Source organism: Monopterus albus, unplaced genomic scaffold (genome assembly GCF_001952655.1).
Source record: "Monopterus albus unplaced genomic scaffold, M_albus_1.0 scaffold34.1, whole genome shotgun sequence".
NCBI lineage: Eukaryota > Metazoa > Chordata > Actinopteri > Synbranchiformes > Synbranchidae > Monopterus > Monopterus albus.
This window is the reverse complement of record NW_018127914.1, coordinates 5,126,429-5,141,923: the sequence shown is the minus strand read 5'-3', so window position 1 is coordinate 5,141,923 and position 15,495 is coordinate 5,126,429. Positions and strand designations below refer to the sequence as shown.

At 42.5% G+C, this 15,495-nt stretch overlaps 1 protein-coding gene across 1 annotated transcript; it reads right to left on the bottom strand.

The window, feature by feature from the left end:
- Positions 1-7,341: 7,341 nt before the first annotated feature.
- Positions 7,342-14,366, bottom strand: LOC109958778 (cyclin-dependent kinase 5 activator 1). The gene is made up of 2 exons (XM_020597685.1): positions 13,796-14,366; positions 7,342-13,337 (listed from the first exon to the last, which is right to left on the bottom strand). Exon 2 carries the CDS (start codon positions 13,142-13,144, stop codon positions 12,158-12,160), a length of 987 nt encoding a protein of 328 aa, XP_020453341.1. The 5' UTR covers positions 13,145-13,337; positions 13,796-14,366; the 3' UTR covers positions 7,342-12,157.
- Between the last annotated feature and the right edge of the window lie 1,129 nt (positions 14,367-15,495).

Below are 15,495 nucleotides of genomic sequence, written 5' to 3'. Positions count from 1 at the left end.
TTCCATGACAGAAGTAAAAAAAAAAAAGGGGAGAAAGAAAAACAAGGCAGCAGAAGAAAATAAATTATTTAACATTTACTTCAGTGGGTTCTCTGTGTGTTAATATCTCCCTAATGCTTTGCAGTGATTCTCAAATGCGAGTTGTGGCTTTGAAGGAAGAACAAAGACTTTGCAATATTAAAGAATGATGGTGGGACCTTGTCAGTGTTTAGTATGGTATGTACTGTAGGATTTCCTGGTGAAAGGACCGGATCTTGCTACCATACTGACTCTGAGAGACGAGACAGTCCAAATAACTTCAAAACAGTGCTGATTTATTCAAAGGATCACAAGTAAAATTACTATTACATGCTCAGGTATCTTGCACCTCCAAACTGCAGCAGGCAGATGTAAGATGAAAGACCCTGAACCCACCAGGCCTATACATTATATCCCCTCGGTTGGGCTAGCCCCATACTACACAGAAACGTCAACCGAGACATCTCTGTTACCAGCTTTGCAGCTGGTCATAGCAGTAGTCCAAACATGAAGCAAATCAATGTGTGAATGTGTGTGTCTGTTGATTAAGTGGTGTGTAGCTAAAAACATTCTCACGACCTCTAGTAACATGTCGTGACATTAAACATAAGAACATATTATGGCTAAGGCTACAGTTATACACGTCATAATAATAATATTAAACACCCTGTCTGCTGACAGTCATCAACTCTTCTCTCTAGTTATCCTTGACCAGATGTACCCTGTAGAAACTCATAAGCATGACTAAGCATTTAACAGTCTAACTAGACATCCTATCTCCACTAACATTTCTAATACATAATACATATCTATCCAATATCTATCTGACTAAAAATATCTAACACTGGGCAAATACAGTTGTTTTACAATATCAGTTTAACTTCTGGTGTTTGTACGGAGGCTTCTTAACGAAGAAGAGATGACACACTTAACCTAGCTCAATCTAAACTGTCCACTTTGAGACCAGTTTGGTGCCGTCTGGATCGGATCAGCCTCGCTGGTAAACACAGATGCTGTAGATATAATTTCGACATTTGCAGAAGTTAAAAGCTGCAGAGATGTTCAGTGCAGTTTCAGTCAAACTGAATATCAAAGGAATGTTTTGGAGTTAAATTACAGAAAACTTTCTGACTTAGATTCCCTGTTGTGGTAACTAGCATGTAGATTGATTTGGATTTATTTGCCCATACCTACCTACCATATTTTGAAATATAAGCCTCCGGTGAAGAATAAAAGACTTTATGCAACCTTTGTCAGATATGCAGCAGGAGATATGGCTCCAAAAGACCTGTAGACAAGCTGAATGATGTGTAAGGAATCCCACCTTAAATTAAGTGATTCTTTGCAAAAGGTTCATCTTAAATACAGATCATGAGTCCGGGCCTGAATCCAAAAGGTTCATCTTAAATACAGATCATGATGTTCATTATGTTATGTACTGGTGCTGCTTTAAATACAGTTTGTTGTTTGCTGCCAGGTTTCATTTTGTCTCTCCACAGTGGTTTGTTGGGGTGACTTAAGCCCTTTTCAGACACGCATTGGAACCCTGAAATTCTCTAGACATTACCTGAGGCAAGAGATTCCGTTGTTTATGACCATATTACAAACTGGCTACGTGACGGCATCATATCCCGCCTCCTACATGCTCTACCGGGTGCTGCCCTGTGTGTAACCCAAACAGAGTATTTCCAGTAGGTGAGAACACATCTGACACAGAATATCTCCTGCTGTGTGCTACGTGTGTGAAAGGGCAACTCTGGACAAAGTCCGGGCCTGAATCCGGAGACATAGTCCAGAGTTCATGTATGAAAACGACTGTAGTGACGACCTGCTCTCTCTGTGACTCAGCCTTAACCATCCTGACACACACCCTGAGATTCCAAATCTCACTGCTCCATAATATACTCTGAGTCTCTGCATGTGTGTGTGTGTGTGTGTGTGTGTGCTTGTTTATGTATTTATTTTTGATGTGTGGAATGTGCATCATGTGGAAACAGAATGTATGTGGAAACAGAATGTACTGTGTGCTTTATCTGTATCGTTTACACCATACCTACAGTAGCAAATCGTCTGTGTTAATTTAACTCAGTCTCCGCATGCTTCGTTCACAGCTACATTCACACCTATGAGAGTCAGTTTAACACTTCTGAGCCACCCTGCCTGCACCTCCTCAATCAACACTTCCAACTTAATGCATCTGTGACTGCAAAAATAAATGCACTACATGTTATTAGATCACAGTTATGCCTGTGCTAATGTGGACAGACGTGTATCTCTCTCTGTGTGCTGTGATCTAATTTTGCTTCCTCCATCCGTGACCCCTCAAGCTGCCTCTCTCCTTTTACACTGAGGCTGAGGTGGAATGATTACACCAATCTTACTACCTCTTGTGGCACAATAAAGGATGGTCAACACCGAGCTAGGTACCTTTTATACAGAATGACGTGGTGGAGAAGTGGGTAGCTTACCATACCAGTTAACTTTCACAAGTGAATGCAACAACCAGCAAAGTTTAAAACCACCTATCGGCACTCTCTGGATGGACGGGGAATTGAACACAGTTTCCCTTTCTTTTCCTTTGAAGTGACCGTAGCACAGTTTAGGCACTAAGGTGTCATCTCTGTTACTCATGTTGAGGCCTGAGGCACCATTTATCAACTACGTACAAAGTTGTCTGGACATCCTTTCTCAGACAGTTTGATGTCACGTCACACCTTTATTCTTGTCTGTTTAACGACTCTTACGTGAGTGTAGTGGACCTCAGTGACGCACAGCCGACATCGAGGTGTGAACAGCTCTGAGGAAAACGCCTGCAGCTCCCCATCAGTCAGGATCTTGTATGAAATGTCTTCAAGGATGAAACAGAAAATCCAGTTGACTTTGGAATTAGTACTTCTAGATATTCTAAGGTAGTGGTTCTCAGACCTTTTCTGTCATGGTGAAAGAATTGTGTCTTGAACAGGCAATGAAAAAGAGATTTGACAGGCCTTCACATTCATTCATCTCTTACTGCAACTGGCTGTGAATGTGCATATTGTTGTTGTCCCTTTCTGAGCACATGAATTTGTCTCCCTATCAAGCAGAATACTGATCAATAAGATGTCATGTATCATTGTTGTATTGACTAGATGACCCAAGTTAGGAGCTGTATTTAGCAAGTAAGCATCCGGCTGAAATAAATGTCTCGGCCCTTTGCTCTCTTGTCCTGTTTGGACAATGAATTGTGTTAAGTGGCAAAACAAACTTAACTGTGAATCTAATTTAAAGTCAGATTTGGTCACATCTTTCTGGCACAAGTCTCTTGGAAATCACAACATCTGGAACTTCACTACAGCTGCAGAGCAAACTCAAGCAAATGACTGAGATTTGTTCATTGAAATGCAACAAACAATGATTTGGCGCTCTCCTCCAAATAAAGGCCTCTGGGTTCTCTGTGTTAATCTGTTGAGCTGAGACCATTGATTGCTCCATGATGAACTGGAAACCACAGCTCATCTCCCAGTCACAGCTCGGCCAGTCATATTCAAGCACAGGCAGAGATTATAACATGTATGCTGAATTTGTTTGTGCTTAATACCCCCTGATTTATAAATTAAGTTTAAGAAAATGCAATCATCAGATCATTTTTTGATCCACCAAAGCCAAATCCTTTTCACAGCCACAGAATATTTATTCTTTCTCTGTGCTTTTTCTGCATCAGACTGTGACAGGTTTCGTTTGATGGCAGCTGTTCCAGCTACACAACTGCAACAATTATTTCCCCAATTGTTTCCTCATCACAGTCACAGCCCCTGCCGCTGCCAGGCTTTTCTTCCACATAATTTTTCCAATCATTTTTGTCTGACAGCTCCAATCACATTCCTCCTCACTGTGAATGAAAAGAGCACTTGCTGTTGCAGAATAATGAGCTAGATATAAACACAATATTGTAATCAACCAAGTAGTTACAATGTAAATCGATTCTAATAGGTTTTCATCTAGTGTTTGTTTTGGATTATGATGAGGTTTCTTGGTTTCTCCTCGCTGTGTTGTGCAAATAGGATTTCTAATCTAATTTATAAGCACTGCCAATTGTTGATGTACTTAATCATTGTTGATGCAATCACTTAAGGCTCCGTGCAATTCCATTACAAAAAGACCAGCACCTGGTCCATCTCTCTTTAGAGATTAGCAGTCATGCAGCAAGGATGGGTAATGAGTTGGAGAGGATTTACCAGTGGGAATATAATATGCATCCCAGAGCTGCTGTGTTTTTGCCTCCAAATCCTCTCAGGGCAGACTGGCCCCTGTTTTGGTGATCGCTGCAGGTTTTCCAGCATCTCTCTGATCAAGCCTGAGGGGAAGAAGTCACATGCTGGAGATTACAGTAACATGAGGGGGAGATTGGTTTTTGCTTTGGCTCATGTTGAATCAGCACTAATCAGGGAATATTTCAGAAAGCAGAGCACTCAAATGTAAACGTTGTCCTGGATGCCACTAAACTGCAGCATATAAAGCAATGATTCATGCTTTACTTTTTGCTCATGCTGTTTTTTTAGTTAGTTAATGATGGAATAAATATCCAGACCATTTACTTAAGTAAAAGTACCTGTAAATTGTAAGAATACTCTATTACAAGTAAAAGTCCTGCATTACATGCTACTTTAGCTTCTTGCACTACAACGTCAGCAGACAGAGCAGAGACCATGCATATGTGCAGCTGCCTCTTTATTACTTCAGACACTATAAAAAGTGACGGCTGTTCTCTGTCTCATTTTTGAAAACCGACGGGCCTCACATTTATTGTAAGGAGATAAACGTCACCCAGCTGCGTGGCTCGCTGTTGTGTTTTCAATAGACAACAACGGAGGCCACAGCACAGACCAATAAGCTAAACCAGGGTCCACCCCCACAGTTAGATTTAGGATTTGTTGATTTGTTAAAGCTTTAATGGGACCCTCTGATTGCTCTTCACAGAGTCGGACATGCCTGCAGGATCTTCTGGGGTCCCCTCTGGCGCTGTCCTTCGCCCACTACTTATGGGTGCATGGCTGATTGAACCATCTGTTCACTCAGGCAGGATGAGCCAGCAGGCAGCGTCTCTCCCGGGTCTTAAACTATATGTACGATGATCTGTACAAAATCTGACATAGACCGACCCTGATATCAAATTATCATTCGCTTTAAAGCTCAGATGCAGGGACAGGAAATTTTTATCCTTAACTTCGATGGTTGCAATTGTACCAGACTCACAAACGAATTAAACTTACAGTTCCCAAAAATGAATGTGGTTGCTGTAGTTAAGATGATCCACATTAGTTAGCGTTAATATGACAGCCGACCTTTACAATCTTGACTTTTAAAACGCAGCTTCATTGGGTAACGTCCCTGGGATGCCATCCACAGAGGGGATTCTGGAGCATGTCTGGTCCCAGAGGGCTGATAAAAGCCAGTGAACAGAAAGCTATTGTCAACTCACAGAACACTATAGAAGCTGGGGGCAGAGCTGTGTGATTTGTGTCCTCAGAGGACAGGAGAAAGCTGGATACGACTCCGTTGGCCTGTGGCAGCCATCTGCAGCGATTCTTCCTCATCTCAGCACACCTCATCTGTCCTTTTTTTCATCAAAGCATCCCGGCATCACCTCCGTCACCTCTCTGCCCTCTGACATGTCCCCAGCCTCGGCCGCTCACCCCAATTCCAATTGCTGCCATATGGTTTTTTCTGTGCTGCCCACTCAGTCCAGCATCATGGACAGACAATAAATGGCATTTAAATAATCATTACCCAGCATCAGACAGAAGTGTCACATCTGTGAGCTGATCAGTTAATAATATATATTTTACAAACCTGTTTTATCAGACAGTCTTAGAGTTTCTCTAATTTACTTACCCATTTGCTTATTATTATAATTTTTTTTTTTTTGCTGGAATCAATACAACTCTTATGACAGAGTATTAAGGTGGCATTAAGGGGGAAAAATGACAGGAGGACGAATTTGAATTTTTTAAAATTTTGCGTGTCAAGAATTAAGTCGAATTATCGAGAATGAAGTTTAAATGTGTACGTTTGACTTCTGAATTTTGATTATTCTCGACATTTTGACTTTAACTGGACATGCAAAAAAAATCTTTGTTTAATCTGGATGTGGTCCTGGCTAAGAAATATTCTGACACATAGCCCCACATATGACCACAACTTGTTGTTTTTTCTTTTCTGTTTGTGTTTGGATTTAACAAACAAGATATATCTTGTTAATCTGTGAGAATTAGCAGTGCTGGCAGGTGACTGTTGTTTCCTGTGGTCAGGGTTGGTCCAGTCATTTCCCACAGGTTTTATGCTAAGCTAAGCTAAGCTAACCAGCTGCTGGCTGTAGCTCCATATTTAACAGACAAGAGTTAGAGTGGTATCGCTCCTGTCATCCAACTCTCCACAAGCAATCAAATAAGCATAGTCCCCAAAAACGAAAAACATTTGGAATTTATTTTTATGATAACCCTATGCAACACTTATATTTGAAAGGTTATTTAGTTAATTGGCTTTAAAATGTGCATATGAGGATATATTATAGCATTTGTTTTGTTTGTGAAGTGTATGTGCTAAATGATCCACATTAGTCCCCCCATGTGTCTACGTATCTACTAAAACTATTATCTTTATTGGGACCACAAAATTATTACAAAGGCATTTTCATGAGTGATCAACTGAAGATACCAAACATATCTTTCATAATTTAAATTCCACATAAAAGCAACAAGTAATTCCTGTAATATTGTGAGAAAATTAATTATATTGTTTTGAGTCATTATTTTCATTTGCTTGTGCCAAAGCTGGTGAGAAAGCCGTGGGAGAAACAAGAGCTGAAATACACAGTTGTTTATTTGCATGATTAGTCATGAGACACAGTGACAGGGGCCTGAGGCCTAAAACTGCACATAAAAACCTGCTTTCTGCTCTTTGTCTCTCAAGCGCTCCAAGTTTCTAGACTGCGCATGTTTTTGCATCATACAGGGCAGGGTGCAGACGGCTGCTGAACAGAGGTTTCATCACAGGATTTCCACCTGTGGTTGTAGCAGAGAGTGACTGACTCTAGAGACATGCTCAGATGGAGTGTAGCCCCCACTGATAGGAAGCCAAAAGGCCATCTGCACCGCCGGCTATTGTGTGGCTGCATTAAGCTATTTTATGCCCCACGTGGATTTACTGCTTGTCTGAAGTTAGCTGGACTGCAGGCAATGAGTATATTATGTGTACTGTGGAGAGAACAAAGGCGGTTTTAGTGACGTGCGAGAGCATTGCAGATGCAAAAGTACGAACATGTTGTGATAGAAGAGAAAAAACAGATTTCGGCTCAATACTTTATTAAATAATCAACATAGTGTAGTAAACATCATCATGAAAAAGGAAAGAAAACATGAAAAAATGAAAGTCACATTTATTTTTCTTCAAGTTTTTCCCATCAACAGTATTTTACTTTTAGAACTACACACACTCTTTGGTGACTTTACAAAAGTCACTCTCTTCATTTTGGCTCAATGGTTACAGTGATGCAGGAAGAGGTTTACCTCTGTATTAACATCTGTCCAGTGATGACACAACGCAGGTGAGGCGTTGTGATGAGTGTGAAGTTTGTGAAATTTCTTAAGGAAACGGAAATGCTTTTCTTTTTGCGTCTAAGCTGGAACTGCCTGCAATGCATGCTACATGTACAAAGACCGTCTTTGTCTCACCAGCTGGTGCATTGATGAGAAAGGCTACTGACGGTCTTACTGTATACGTGCACTGTGAATCTAAGGGGCAGTGAAGTTCTTGTTGCAGTAAATGGTGTTCTCTTTGTAGCTACAAAACAGGCTGAGCTCAGGTTTAAAAACATCCAAATGGCCACATTTAACTTAGCACAGTGACAGATAAAGTCAGACGTGAGACGGTCAGGCTGAGTCTAAAATAAAAGATGTTATAGTTCTGTTCACATGAATTCACATGCTTTGCTATTTCAGGACCGAGCTTGAGACAGTGAGAGCTTTTTTTCTGTTTCTAAACATGAACAGACCTAAAAGACTTTAATACTGTTGACGTCATGTTTCCTGTGAAGGAATATCTAAGTTACCAAAGAAACAATCATTTATTTAAAGCGTCACATATAAAAATCTAACAAAAGTAGAGGTAAAAAAAAAAAAAACATTTCTAAACTATCTGGCATGCTACTACACAGCAAGTCTATTTCTTTTTATTAATTTTTTCATTCTTAACAGCTCTTTTTATTGCACACCCACATATTTACATCATCAGTCTATGGTGAAATTTCACAACCTGCAGCAGCAACATACTGAAATAACACAACTCATAGAGCTGTGGTGGCTTAAAGGATAAGCCTGGTGATGTATTTTATATTTCTCTTATTGTCAACAAATCCCATGAAAACAATAACAGTTAATTTATCTCCTAACCCTTATCTTCTGCCCAGAATCACGGAGCCACACCACTGTACTGCATCACATTATTACAATAAATGTGGGCACTGTAGTTTTTTTTTTTTGTCAGTCTCAAATACACCATCCTACTGCTGTATATACTCAAGACACCAAATGCGTATTCATCCACAGCTGAAAATAGTCCCCAACAAATGAACTTTTTACTCCCGTTTGTTTGCTTTTTTGTTTTTCAAGAAAGTGTTTCCCCCTTTTTAAAAGTTTACATTCATGATACACATCTAAATATTGTTGTCTTTAATAAACACAAATAGGGACTTGTTGACAGTAACAGAATAACACCACATTTATCCTTACGAACTTTTATCACACTGTTCACACAAACCCAAAGGTCTCCAAACCAGAGCCAGTCCAAGGCCCATCGGAAATATTCTCTAAAGCAGTTGTCAAAGTCCCAGATGGAGGGCACATCCACAGAATAAGGTTCAGTTTAAACTTATTGTCATGTTTCTATATGTATCAAGAGTCATAAATTATCCACAGAGATGCCACAGACCTCATGTGTCAGTCAGGTGTGAGAGCACAGGAGTCACGCTGAAGGTTTTGATTGGATGGACAGAGTTAGAGCTCCAGGTGAGATACGAGCCGCTTGGACAGAGGTACTGAAACAGGACAGCTGCCATTTTGATCAAGACCAAATTACGACACATTTGACAAATGGTACTGATGAGACTGTATGAGAAAAAGGTTGTTTTTCATTAAAGGCAAAGGAAACCTGCAGCAGATTATTTCTTATTTGTTACTGACATCAAGACGTTGAGTTAACATCAGCATCACTTGGACATGCTGTGTTGCATCTTCTGATTTAATAACATCCAGGTCTACAGGTGATGGATGGTGGAAGCAGATACTGCCTTTAACTTTGACCCACATTCACACACATACACAACCGACTCACAACAAATAGTCCCATTCTGCCCTTCCTTGTGCTGACAATAGCTGGCGGGCACTGGGTGTCAAATCTAATGAAACAGGCCAGGAACAACAGCTGAGTGTGTGTGTGGAACTGGGGTTGGAGGGGGGAAGGGGAGGGAGGCGGTTGAGTCAAGACACAAGTGTCCTTGTCGAAGCTGGGGCCAAGCCAGAGAGAGCTGCACTGACGGCAACAATGAGCCTGAAACTGCTGACAGTCAAGGCTCAAGATAAAAAGACAGAAAGGGTTTTTCACTACTTGACTCTGAGCGTGAGTCACTGCCCTCATTCCTCAGTGGTTGGTGTGAATTCAGGCAGGCTTTACTCCTGTAAGCCCCGCTGAGGGCCACACTCTCAGCCTCCAGTTTGTGGCAGCAGGATTTGAGCCAAGGGTCAAAACCTCACGAGAAGTATGATGCCAAATCTCATCGGATTCTGAACTGTTTATACTTTTTCCTCATGTTCTCACCCTGCAGCCCCTCTCTCTATTTGATTGGGTGGGCGGATTAAGACTGGATTACCTGAAGAGAGTACATCCACCACAGTTTTTGTTTGCACACGTGGGTAAAGGTCAGATGGGATGCATGTGTATCATATGATGCGAGTTTATACTGTAGCATTACAGCAAAGTGTGCAGGAGACTGCCACACGGAGGAGGGAGCAACCTCCAGATGCCCGAACTCAATAAGATTAAGGCTGTACCACACGCTATTGTGAGCAATGCATGGTGGTACAGTAGAAGTCAGGCATTTGTGTTTTAGACTCAGAGCAGCTTCCTAAACCAGCAACATGCAACAGCAGCTGCTTCCAACCTAAGGGCCGGGGTCTGCAAAAGGAGTTAAATGTGACTTTAAAAAGTATCCAAATCAAACAAATAATAAATTACTATTCAGTTAAACTAGTACCTGGAAAACACATGCAACCATTAACTCTTTCATTTTAAGGTGACACAAGCCAAAAAGCCTGAAAACTGTCCTGTACTGGAGGCAGAGCTCACCATCTGTTTGTTTTAATGTAAAAAAAAAAAAAAAAGGAAAGCCAAGCTCTAATGCAGCAGTCCAAGATAAAATCTATGAATCTTTGCTTTTCTCCCATTTCTACTTTCTACTACTGGAAGCATTTTCTGAGCAGTCGGCACTGGAAGTTGAACTGTAAACTTGCAGCAGGAAACTAAAGTATTAGATGTTAGTAATATAAATGTATTTAATCTGATCTGCTGTCAAAAATATCCATATACTCAAGATATAACAATGGACTCATCTGTGACCCACCTCTGCACAATAAACCCCATGGGAAATAGAAATTAAAGCCACTGAAGCACAAATGCCAATTATTCATTCAAGGGAATATTGAATAACGAGATGCAAGATGAGGTTAGGACTAGATGGAGATAACCAAAAGCCTCTTGGCAACAATAAACCCGTTCAGCCACGATAGCATCCATGTGTTATTCCTACCTGGGTCGCTCTCAGCCACTTGTGTTTTAATCATGCCCTGAGGAGATTAACACGCACACAATGAGGTATTTAAATGTGTGTGTGTTTAAAGTCCAGCCTGGTCCAGTCTGGTCTGGATTAGTCACTGGAGCTTTGCAGGGCTGCCGAGTGGACAAGAAGGGGCAGAGGCTATTCACTGCCGAATCTGGGCCACAATTAATGCACCATAATGACACTCCATGCATTTTCGTTGGTATCAAATGAGAAAAGTTTTTTTTTTTTTTTTTAATCTATTAATGCCGACACACCGGTCGGTAGAATTGGTGCTAAGGTAGAGTCGGCTACGTTAGCAGCCTGGCTAACAAAAATTCAATGGAAACTCCTGGGCTGAAAACATGAATGAAGCCAGTCATGCCGACTCATCACAATGTGGTCGTATTGCACACACCTGCAACACTCCCTCTACAACCCCTCACCTCCCCGGCCAACACGGCCCTGTGCGTTAAAACACAGCAGGGACTTCGGTCTACTGGTAGGTTTGAGTGAATACTGGTAAAAACAGCAACTGTGCCTGCAGACCAGAGGACCCTCAAAAGGCTCCACAAGACACTGTCTGCTCATTTTGCTTTGCTGATTACACAGCACAGGACCTAACATGGACCTCTCAGCTGTTCCCATCAGTCTGAGTCAGCTGTCACTGCTGGCACTTGGGTCTTAGCCAGCAGTGGACATCAAGATGTCTCCTTGTATTATCCAGGAAAATGACTTGGCCTCAGTGGAGTATTTTACTCCTGATTAAACTGTTAGTTGAATCCATGTTTACAAAATGACCAGAGAAAAATCCTTGATGGTGTCATGAATGAGGGTGTTTTCCTGCATGGTACACACTGACTGACATTCAGGTAGGTAAGAGAGGATGCTGGGATGTCCAGCTGTGCTCATCCAGAGGGGCAGCTGGGATAACGGGGACCAGGCACACAGAGTCAGATGGGACAGGTGGACCAAATGGTTCCTCCTTATAAACTCAGTTGGATATTCCAGTCAAAATAAGCAAATGTAAGCCTGTGTTTATGTGCCAATTATCAGAGAAAATCTCTTTGGGGCAAAATGTTTTCATTCCTGATTCCTGTCTGTGGATGGAGAGGCAACAAGCACATGGGGGGTGGGGGGTGAATAAATAAGTCTATTCTGAAGAAGTCCTTCATTGCTCCTGCAGGAGAGCAGAATGACTAGAGAGCAATCTGTAGGAGACAAACGTGTGTCTGTGTGCATGAGTGTAGCAAAAGGCTTACAATCAGTAAGGACGGGTGCTCAAACCTCCTCTCACCGATCCAGAACCCGACTATAGTCCTGAGGGCCACAGCCACCTTCACTCTTGAGTTCAGCAAATACTTGGGTGAAAAAGTGCGGGTCTGCATTGATGCGCAACATCTTTGAGCTTGTGGCGTCGATGATGGTGAGGCACCGGTCCCAGAAGGCCTCCTTACCTGCCTCCACCAGGAAGGGCTTGAGTGGGTACGAGATCTCGTTGCCCATATAGGAGTAGGACAGGTAGAGGCAGGTGAGCAGGATAGCCTGCAGTTCATGCTCTGATGCCACCAGCTCGCCATTCACTACATCTCGGCACAGCATATAGACGAAGACCACGTTGGCTGGTGTGACGAAAGCCTGATCCTGCCAGCCCTGCAGCAGCAGAGAGCGGTCCACAGCCCGCAGCCAGAGCACTGGGTCAGCCGGAGACAGGTGCTTCAGGCGGTAGCAGCGACAACACAGGAACTCCCCCAAACAGCGCAGGAGCTCACTGGTGGAGGCCTGGACAATAACACGCTTAGGCGATGATGTCACCAGGCCCTGGGGGCCTTTTTTCACAGAGGAAAGCTGCTGGGATTTGCTGTAGCTAAATCCATGCCCCTGACCCATCCCCAGCCCATAGCTGAGTCCCAGACCCAGTCCTGCTGGGCCCTCGTAGTTGGACAGGTTGGCACATGACAGCGACTTCTTCACATTCTCACAGTTGAGGTGCAGCACGGGGTCCTTTTGGTAGACGTTGTTGTTGTTGTTCAGGGGGTCCCTGAGGGCAACTTGACCATCAGTGCTTTTCTTAGAGTTGCCCTTCTTCTTCGTGGAGGCCACAAGTCGCTTCCAAGTGAGCGCCGGGAGGAAGATGGACTGGCCCCTCTTTAGCCTGCGGTCTTTCTGGCTGTTGAGAGAGCGGCTGCTGAGGCTCGGGTAGTGACTAAGCAAGCCTGGCCGGTTGTCATAGTACCCTGATTTGCGAGAGCCAGGGGAAAGTGACAGTACAGTGCCCATAGCAAGCCAGTGATTCAGAGATTATCCTGCCTTACTGGTGTTGTAGAGACTCTGCGTTCTCTTTTATTCTTTAATATCCAGAAGATGTGAGCTCTCAGCAGGGAACCAACATGAAGAGGTGAGCAGTGCTGACATGTCAAGGTGAGCTGAATGGTAGACGCAGCTTAATTCACTATGGCTGCAGAGGCTTTACCTATAACATTACAACACACAGCAAGAGATCATGTTAACAAATGAACACTAAAACAAACACACACACAATAGCAGGTCATAAACATATTGGTCTTGTGATGGTCTTGAGATTAACCTCCTCAGCCTCACTGTGTCAACAGGGGTCAGTCACTACATGCTTTCATTGTGCTGCCAAACTCAAATTTGCAAACCTTTATTTTAAATTCTAATGGCGAAATTTAAATTTTTTGAAACGACTCGTATCTTTATCTTAATGATGCATAAGCCAAGAAGGTGCAATAGTGCGCACACAACACACTTGTTTACGCACAAACATTTTCTTCTGTATGGTTAAAACAGACTTTGTCGTTTCTGCTTTAAACGTTCTTTTAGTTCAAAACTGTGGCATCATAAAAATACATAAATTCTTAAAATGTAATCTACATCAGTGTCGTCGCTGAGAGCAGCTCTGAGACTCACCTGTGTGCTCCAGTTGTCCGGGTGTGTTTTTTTGCCGCAGTCCTCACTGGTGCAAAGATACACAGGAGCGCAACAAATGCACTGTTTCTGCAGCCACAGTCAGCGACTGGTGATGGCAGCGAGCAGGACAGTGACCTCTGTTTGCAGAGCAGGAGGCAGACAGTCACGGTAGCAGAAGCTTTGAGCGAATCTTCAAAGATGCCGAAGGTGGAACAACGCGTGGCTCCTCGCCATGGGGTGCACGTGTCATCCTCCGCTGCACCTCAGACCCAGGCGGGAATTATGCGCGACTTTATTGTGGTTAACTGTGTTTTCATTTGCGTCCCCATGTCTGGCTCGGAAACAAAATGCAACTTTCACAGTGTCCGAGTCCTTTCAATGTATTCCATCGCTTCACCAATACGCATCCGTGCGTAAAGTCCCCACTGAGTTCTCCCGGTCCCGTTACCGTTATCTCCGCACACTGAGATGTCCAGTCGCCTAGTGGCCGGTGATCGGTCCCGGCTGTCAGACCTGTGAACGGACTCTCATGCGGTAAAGGCTGAGCAGCCAGTGAGCAGACAGGGCGGCTCATCTCACCGCCTCCCACAGACAGACTCCTCCTAACGGGACTCAGCTGCTTCACACACACACACAAGAATAAACCATAGGCTTAAGTGAAGCGTTACACATTGTAATCAGTCGTTGTTGTCATTACCATCAACAACAATTAATAATTATTATTTTGCCAATTTTCCCCCATTAACATTAAACATTAACAGTGGTAGTATTGGGAGCCATTTTACTGTAAACCTAAGTCTAAGTCTAACTTTATTTTATGTACATTTAATGAAAAAAATGCAAGACAAATAATTGACATAGACACTTTTAAATTTCTATTTTAGTTTAAATTTCTAATTTTCTGAACAGTTTAAAGATTTATCATAAGATAATGAAGATGAGAAAGACAATGTTCATGTGAACATCAGAACAAATGATAACTGTGGTGGGATTGTTTCTCAGTTGCTGTGCCCAAGTACAAGAATGAAATGTAAACCTCAAATTAAAAAATAAAAACAGTGATAAATAAATAACAGCAAACTGGAAAGAAAAAGAACAGTGTTACTGTTCAGTTACAGTAAAGCAAGCGACAGTGGTAGTAATGGGGTGTAGGTTGTAGAAGTAGCAGGATAAACTTTGCACAGATCCTTCTGCCAGCTCTGCACACAGCAGCAAGTACAAGGCTGTCTAATGAAAACTCCCAGCTACATAAACCGCAAATGGTGCAGAATGCGTGTGAGCCAATAAAGACATAATGGCTTAAAAGATGTATGCAGTCGTCCCACAAAGGCCTGTAAACATAAGTGTCAACCACAGGGAGGTAAAATTATAGGTTCACACTGATTTATAAGAACATTAACACACAAATGTTAGATTAAAAATCCTCCTTACGGCTCCAAGAGACTCAGAGCTGCACCAAGTGAAGTCTCTGCTGTTTTATGCTCTTTTATTGCCTTGCAACAAAGTTATGTGTGTCTTTGTTGTTGTGACAATCCTCATGTGTCACATCCTCTCTGAATGTATGCACATCAACTAAATTCCCCCTGAGGAACTAATAAAGTGAATCAAGTCAAGCTAAAAATGAAATATCAGATCCTGGTGAAGTGACAGTTTGACACCCACACCTGGGAAGGCTTCTGTGGGTTAGAGCCTCTGACACA

Excerpts from the sequence above, each read along its gene's own strand:
- LOC109958778 (XM_020597685.1), bottom strand. The coding sequence starts at position 13,144 with ATGGGCACTGTACTGTCACTTTCCCCTGGCTCTCGCAAATCAGGGTAC.